The sequence below is a fragment of the Alligator sinensis genome, unplaced genomic scaffold, assembly GCF_000455745.1.
Source record: "Alligator sinensis unplaced genomic scaffold, ASM45574v1 scaffold693_1, whole genome shotgun sequence".
NCBI classification, from domain to species: domain Eukaryota; kingdom Metazoa; phylum Chordata; order Crocodylia; family Alligatoridae; genus Alligator; species Alligator sinensis.
This window is the reverse complement of record NW_005841987.1, coordinates 2,450,321-2,458,804: the sequence shown is the minus strand read 5'-3', so window position 1 is coordinate 2,458,804 and position 8,484 is coordinate 2,450,321. Positions and strand designations below refer to the sequence as shown.

The 8,484-nt window shown below is 42.3% G+C and overlaps 1 protein-coding gene across 1 annotated transcript in view; it reads left to right on the top strand.

Annotated features, from left to right (window-relative positions):
- The window catches only part of KYNU (kynureninase), a 112,698-nt gene that overhangs the window by 23,353 nt on the left and 80,861 nt on the right, over positions 1-8,484 (top strand). Inside the window, exon 3 of the mRNA XM_025201257.1 lies at positions 7,547-7,667. Coding sequence (XP_025057042.1) covers positions 7,547-7,667 — 121 coding nt within the window. The remainder of the gene's footprint in view (positions 1-7,546; positions 7,668-8,484) is intronic.

The window sequence follows — 8,484 nt, the reverse complement described above, 5'->3', positions numbered from 1 at the left end:
AAACCAACTATTACGGCTGTGGGAAGCTTCAGTCCCTGATTTGATTCTGTGGAGATTCAGCCCAATTTGGTGGTTGAATCTCCGAATCCGAATTGAATCAGAGGACCTTTAATCTCTCTGAATCGAATCAGAACCCTCCAAATCGATTTGGAGAGATTCAGCGATTCGGACATAGACACAGCTGTAAATGTTTTTTCTACATTCCTCTAGGTAGCAGGTGGCTCATGAGTGCTGCAATGCATTAGGGGTTTTTTGTTTGTGTTTTGCTTTGTTTTGTTTTGTTTTTTAAGGAACATTTTTGTGTCCCAAGTCAAATCAGCCAAATCAATTCCAAATCTGTGAGTCATTCAAGAACCATATGTAGCCCTGCTACCGGCAAGCATCCTCCACCCCACCTGGGGCTTCAGATGCTTCCAAATCCTTTGGTGGGTATCCTATGCGCAGGCCAAAGCCCAGAGACCTGGGGTTCGGATGCCCCCAAGTTTCACCCATATGGCCGCAGGAGCAAGCTATGGAAGAGTCCCCCATTTCCATAAAGGTGGCAAATAGCCAAGATCTTCCAACTGGAAGTGAAAGTGGGAGACTAACTATGCATTACCTCAGTCAGGGTACCCTGCCATGTCCATGGTTTAGTCTATGGTTTTCCCCAGCCAGTAGCAAGACCACCTTGGTGGTCATGTTATTTCCCCTGCCACCATTGTGGTCGTGTCCCAAAGGATAGTGCAACCAAGCTGAATAAAATATATGGTAGTGACCATTGTGCTTAGTCCCCCTCAGTGCCAGTTCTTTTACAAGTCATGGTGATCTGCTACACTGAATACATTTTGGCTTCCTTTTCACTCCCATAACTGAGCTATGCCTTTCTTTCCCATTTCCCATGATTCCTGTTTCTTCATCAACCTTAAATGTCTGGCAAAGATCACCAACCAGGGCCCCAAACATTTCACCCAGAATCCATCCCTTTGTTGGCCCCTCGCTCAGCCTGTTGCATATGATTAGTGTGACCCCACCCTCCATGAAGTAGAGCCAGATGTTTTCCTAGGTTTTTGTTCCTGAAATAAATCTGCAGATAGACACATTTTATCAAATATAGCTATTTAAATGTTTCACTAAATTCCTGTTATTAATTCTTGACCTCTGTTTATGAGTAACTATTGAATAGTAGGAATTTATAGCTTTGAATGCATAAAGTTACAAAATATTTGTTTTTCCCTGACTGGATAAATATAATGCTTAGAATGAGGTTTTCTTATGAAAAACTTCCAATTATAAATATAAAAGTCACTTTTATCAATATTTAATTATATTTCCTGTTTCAGTAAATCTCATCAGTACCCATGATGAGAGATTTTTACAAAAAGCAAACATAGGAAAGATTTATATTTAAAGCGATACCTGAAGGGCAATACAAGAGACTCTCGCCAGTCACGGGGGATACGTTCCAGAGATCCCTGTGAATAGTGATATCTGCGAATACTGATGAGGCTCCCCATGAGACTGACAGGGCTCCCCGTCAGGCCCCACAGCTCCCCTGCAGTGCCTGGGGACCAATCCCTTCCGCCCAAGCACCACCGTGAGTGCACTGAGTGCTACTGCAGCTGCCTCCAGCAGCCACAGTGGAGAAGATGCTGCTGCCACTGCCTCCCTCCCCATCCCTTGGGCTCCCCAGCAATGACTGAGGATTGACCCCTTCTTCCCAAGTGCCGCCGCAGCTACCTCTAAGGGATAAGATGCCGCTGGCACCTCCCTCCATGTCCCCGGTGCTCACTCTCCACCCACCTCCCATCTCTGCCCTCCCCCATGAATATTTGAAGCTGCGAACCCGAAGTTCATGAATAGCACGGGTTTCCTGTATTTGCCTCTGATAGGCCCTAGAGCATCAAGTCATAGTCAGCGGTAGTTATCTGTCCTTACATTGTTGCTGATCCCTCCTTTATTCGTGTCAGTGAGAGTTTTGCCATTCACTTGGTTTTGAGCAAAACTAAGCGTATATCTTAGTCTAAAAACCTGGCTCCATAGAGTAGTAGTTTTGGCCTATCTACTGTAAAATGGAGTTTGTGTAGAGAGAATTTTTGTCAATTTGAGGGGATTCAGTCATTTACTTGCTTTCTTCTCTGCTTCAGTTTTTAGTTGATTACTTTGTTTCCTCCATGAAGCAAGTATAACTGGAATGTTGTAGCTCCTGTATAATTACCATAGTTCACAATATACAAGTTGACATGGTATATAAGTTGACCCCATTTTTTCTGATCCAAAAAGTTAGGATTTTCATAGATCAAGTGTATAAGTCAACCTAACTCTGTGGATCAGAAAAATGGGGTCAACTTATAATGGTCCCTGTGCGCCCTTACTGCAGGCCAGGCACCCGGTGGGGAGGACACATACCGCAGCACTGCTTGCAGGGGATGGGGTTGGGCTCGGCACTCAGTTGGAATGACTCAGGCAGCATCACTCACGGGGGATGGAGCCAGGCTTGGCACCTGGCTGAGTGGCATCTCTATGGTGCTGGCAAGGTCTGCAGGCCACATTGGGACCAGGCCCAAGTGCCATGGCTTCCAGCAACAGGGACGCCATCTCATGGTAGATGAAGAAGGTCAAGTTGGTTTGGGGCTGGGCAGGGATTTGGCCAGGACCAGGGCTGGGACCAGCTCTGGGGCAGCACTGGGGTGTGGTTCAAAAGTATTGATACGGTGTACAAGTCAAGGTGGAAATTTAAAGTAAATATGTTGGCTTCAAAGTTTGACTTATACACTATGAAGTATGGTACATAGTTGGGGTTGTGTTTTAACCAAAGGGTTGCCAATAGTAAGGCTCCCTGGGGATATTATGTTTCTTGTATAAGTTTTTAGGAAGTATATTTTGCTGTACAGTCTGGCTTCTTGAAGCAAGACAGATCAGAGTATGGACATCAAACGGTTTCTGTTTCTCTTTACGTTTGTGTACACTGCAGTAAGGGTGACTGTAGTTCACAAAGACGAACTTCAGCTAGCTTTGAAAAGGCTCAGGTACCCATAGCAGTGTAATTTCGGGAGCATAGAGCTCAGTGAAATGTGCCTCAAAAGCTGGGTAAATGCCTGGGCATTTAGCATGCATTGTGTTATATGCTATGGCAATTCCACTGCTATCTGGACCTGAGCTAGGGATTTCAAAGCTAGCACAGGTATATCTATATGAACTGAAACATGGGTGACTGGTGCCTCCTGACTGTTCAGGCATCAGCCGGCACTTCTCAGGGAGCACCAGCTGTCACTCCCCATTCCCTGGCTGGTGAGGGCTAATCTCGGGGGGCATGTACCCCTCTGTGCCTCTATAAAATCCCCTCTATAAAATTTTTACTTCAGTTCATAGGTGATTCATAGTGCATCACCTATGAACTGAAGTAAAAAATTGTTGATGACTGCGTGGCTGTAACCATCTGTCTCAAAAACCTCTAAAGCACACCTAAGCTTACTCTCTCAGTAACTTGAAATTCAAGAGAGTCTCTCTCTGCACACACGTGTGTATACAGCAATGTAAATAGAATATTACATTTGTAATATTACTGTTTATCTTTCTCTCCATACACTTTTGATCTACAGTCACCATGCTATCTAAGCCTCAGAGGACACTGTCTCTTTTTATTGCAGGGACAATGACCTACAAAGTAGTGAAAGTCTTAACAGTGTTCAGAACCCATTGTTCTCACCTTTCCTGACTTTCTCTTTCTTAAGGGGAAAAATATAAAAAGCTGTCATCAAAAACAGCTTCACTTTTGAAGAGCAGCGGGGGTGAAAAATACTTATATTGTGTGTATATACCATAATGACTGATCTCTCGTGACGTTTATCTTTATATGTGAGTGGATCCTAGATAACTTGCTCTTTAAGACAAATGCCATAACAGAGATTAGACATCAAGTATATCATACATATTTACATAAAACACTACAAGGAGGTTTTAACATAGCTTTGCCAGAGGGAGATAGGTATAATATTATGTACTATAAAACGTTGACTATCATAATGATAGTTTTAACTTTATCTAAATGCAAATTATAAGAGCTGCTGACATTATTTAGTCACTATATAAATCAAATGAAAACCTGCTTGCAGACTAATTCCTTGGCACATCACTCTGGACATGTGACAAGGAAGGGGGATGAGACTCAGTAGACCTAAGAGAGAAAGATGACAGTGGAAAAGTTAGGTGACTGTTTAGATTTCCAAGCATTGCTTTGAGTTGCTATTAAAAAGTCTCCAGTACACTTTTCTTTCGGAGGGATGCCTGGATACCATATGAGAGATGAACTCTAAATCTGCTATTTGAATAATGCTTATTACTTTGTCATTCTGCAAGGAAATAAAAACATTATTAGTTATATGTCTTTGTAACAGTAAGGTGCCCCAGGCTGAAACTGCTGAACTATATTTTCTTAAACGAAATCATGGTAAGGGAGTGATAACCTTCCTAATTTTTTCTGTGATTGTTTTATCCTTCATCCTATAAGAAGGAACATAACTATATAACACAGAGTAACCAGTACATCCTCTTTAGCTAATCATAAAATTAGATCTTTCTCCTTCATATAAACTGACTTATTATTGAAAGATCACTTGTTCTTGTTCTCAGATTAAAGGTGTTTTAATTCATTAGAAATATACCTCTAAATTATATGTAAAGCAAATGATAGGCTTAGGTGTGCAAAAGGATATATGTTGTTAAATGTGACCTATTGGTAGCATTCAAGTAGGTGTGGAGACCACTTACTATATCATATCAAATTAATCTTTCATAGAAATCATCTCTCTTATCCTATGCATGATGTTTTATATGCAGCATTTGTAAGGGCACATGGTTTAATTACTGCTGTCTCTTTGTCACTGTTGTGCGCCAATGCTTATCACAATTCTCTCAACCTTGTTTATTTCTTAATAGTTTCAAACACTTCAATACAGGATACTGTCTACCTCTGTAAACCAAGGAATAATAGAAGAGGGGCCAACAGTGTGGGGAAATGAGGCTGCAGAAGAGTTGTATCTGGAGAATTAAGTGGTAGCATAAGATAATTAAGAAGAAAGAGATCTGTGAATGAAAGGGGAAAAGCAGCAAGTGTAACAACATTATGACTTGACAATATGCTGGTCAGAAAAGGTGCAAAATGAGTGAAAAACAAGCATAGTGTGGGCAGCAGCAACAGTACAGGGTGGCATTAAAAATATTAGGGACAAATAATAAACAGAGCAGGCCCAAAGTGGGACTTAAAACATGCCAGCACAATAGTCACAAGGTAACAGATGCACGGGTAGAACAATGTACTGCAGGAAGGTGGCAGGGCCAGCTTTCTGCATCAATAGCCAATGGCCATTTATGTCTGGAGAGAGGACTGCAGTGCAGAGGAGCAATTTAGCTTTTAATTCATTACCTGTTTTAATGCTTGATTGGAATTTAAAGAGTACTAGTGAGATTTACCACTCTGAATTCTGAATAAAAGGCCTTTTTTCATTCCTCAATGAGACTCTATTATTGTCTTCCTGGATAATAAAAGATCTGTTAATAGAACCAATTTAGAAGCATGAATAATATTTACACCTTCCTGTTTTTTGTTCATGTTAAAAAGAATACAGAAAAGAAACAGCAAAGCGTCCCTAAAATAGATTAGATTGAAATTGCTCTCTGATTTACGGTTTTTAAAAGCTTTTTAAGCTTTAATTAAGAAATTAGCCAAGCTGTCTTTATTTCTGACAAATGAACTTCTGGTTGAGTTCAATAAGTATTGCTAAACCTAGCACGAAATGTTTTTTTCAGTCATTTAATCTATTTTTCTACAAGCCCAAACTGAAATTACTGCAAAATAAAGTAAAATTTCTGTTTATTTCAAGGCTGGATTTTTAACACATTTATTTGAGCTTTCCACTAGCACCTGTGAAGCAAAAAATGAGGAGAAAATAGTGGAGATGTATGTGTATCTGTGTCACATGAATGCAAAATGTTTGGTCACCATCACTTGTCACTTAGAGGCTGTCATGAGGAGTACAGTACAGTGCAACATGTAGATTGATAGATGATGAAACAGGGTAATTAGGTTGTTCAGAAATTCACTTGAGCTGTTATTTATAAATTTCCTGCAACTTGCTTTTCTCCTAAACACTGAAAGAATTTGGCAACATAGATCTCTTCCTCCTCACGAACGATGACATTAGGCCCAGCCCACGATATGTGCTGACAATAGAAGAAGTTTAAAGTCTCTTTTTAAAATGTTGTATTGATTGGCTAAGTTTCTAAATAGTTGTTTGATCTTGTTAAGAGAATTTATGTAAATGATATAGGCTTCTCTAATCTTCCTTTTTTAAAATGTGTTTCTGGATCAAGTACACCTTATGGTTCCATAGCATGAAGAGCAGGTGTGTGTTAACTGTTTGAGGGTGGGAGCAGAGTGAAAAGGAAACACGTTCTCTGGCCTTAGTGTTTGCAGTGTGCTCAGCAAAACCAATGCCTATGGCTGCAGAACAGATGTTAGGATTTAATGTTGTTTAAAGGAAAAAGAACTCCAGATGTATATATACAGGCTTGGGTACAGACTGGAAATGATCATTGCCTCCACTTATCCACAAATTTTTCATATTTTTGTAGTTGGTAGGGTAGGAAGGGACCTGAGCAGATCATCAAGTCTGACTCCCTGCCATGGGCAGGAAAGAATGCTGGGGTCAAACGACCCCAGCTGGGTGTCTATCCAGCCTCGTTGTGAAGACCCCCAGGGTATAAGCCAGCACCACTTCCCTTGGAAGTTGGTTCCAGATCCTAGCCGCCCTGACTGTAAAGTAGTGCCTCCTGATATCTAGCCTGAATCTACTCTCAGTCAACTTCTGACCATTATTCCTTGTTACTCCTGGTAGGGCTCGGGGAAACAGGGACTCTCCCATTGCCTGCTGGTCCCTCTTGACCAGTTTATAGACAGTCACCAGAGCCCTCTCAGCCTTCTCTTGTGGAGGCTGAACAGGTTCAGGTCCTGTAGCTTCCCCTCGTAAGGCCTGCCCTGTTGCCCCCTGATCATGCGAGTGGCCCTCCTCTGGACCCTCTTGATGCTGGCCACATCCCTCCTGAAGTGCAGCGCCCAGAACTGGACGCAGTACTCCAACTGCAGCCTGACCAATGTCATATAGAGGGGGAGGATCACCTCCTTGGATCTGCTCATGATGCATCTGTGGATGCATGACAAGGTGCAGTTAGCCTTCCTGACCGCATCCTCACATTGGCAGCCCATGTTCATTTTGGAATCAATAATGACCCCAAGATCCTTTTCTGCCTCTGTGCTGATGAGAAGGGGGCTCCCCAGCCTGTAGGTATGCTGCTTTCTAGTGTCCTGATTCCTCAAAGCTTCAGCAAGGTGGCCTCTTTGGGGAGGCAAGCTCTCCAGCTATTACTCACCCAGTTTTGTCTCTGTTTTGGTTGCAAAGCGGAAGGGGAATCCATGGCACTTGGTTTTACCCTGTCTGGGTAGAAGGAGATGATACAGCTTCATGAGCAATGATATAACTAAAAGTGAACTCCTTTTTTTTTTCCTCCCCAGCTGACCCAAGTTTAGTAAATGAAAATGAAGACTGCATATACTTTTGTGGGAATTCTCTTGGGCTCCAGCCAAAAAAAGTTAAAACTTACCTGGATGAAGAACTGGACATGTGGGCTAGAACGTGAGTAATTCCATTGCACGTAAAACATTAACCACTCTCATTTCAAGGCAGTTCTTTATTTTATCTTGGGAACTAGCCTGGAGCTGTTTTAGTAGAAGAATATAACATTAAAACCAAGCCCAAGAGAAAAGTAATGCATATTTAGCATCTTCCTAGCAATATTTAAATCTTCTTTAAAGACGTGAGCTGTAAGATAGGCAAAGAGAAACTTCCAGCTGAGATAATCCTAGCCCAGCTCTTATTGGCTTAGCAGTAGGATTGCTCCTATTTGGCTCATCTGGGAGATCTTAAGCCCAAAGAGTTGAACTATCCCATTTCAAGTTCTGGCTGGGTTTATATTCAGAGAGCACACACTTATTTAGTCACTGCTGCTTGCCGATATACAGGATTCAATTTCAGTTCCCACGATTTTTTTATTAGTATTTTAACTACTTGTGATTCATTCCAGGAGAGCTTAAACCAGTCACTTCCACCTTTAAATGGAACCCAGCGAATGGAACTGCCAATATTGGCAGGTTCTCAGATGTTCTTGATTCATGCCTAGCAGTCTTCTCCGCCTGGCATAGTCTGAGCAAAAACTAAAGTATGGATTAAAACAGGAGCGTCCAACTGGCAGTTTCAAGTTGCTTGTGGTCTGTGGGCTCCCACCTGGCTGCCCCTGCTCCTGTTGCTCCGGCTGCAGCAGCAGCATCCAGGGCCTTGGGGCTCCCCATCCCTTTCCTGGCTCCTGCTGCATGCTATTTGTCTCTGCCCCAGGGGGTGTGGCAGCATGGTACAGCACAGCCTCAGTGCTGGGGAGCCGGCATCCTGGAGCACC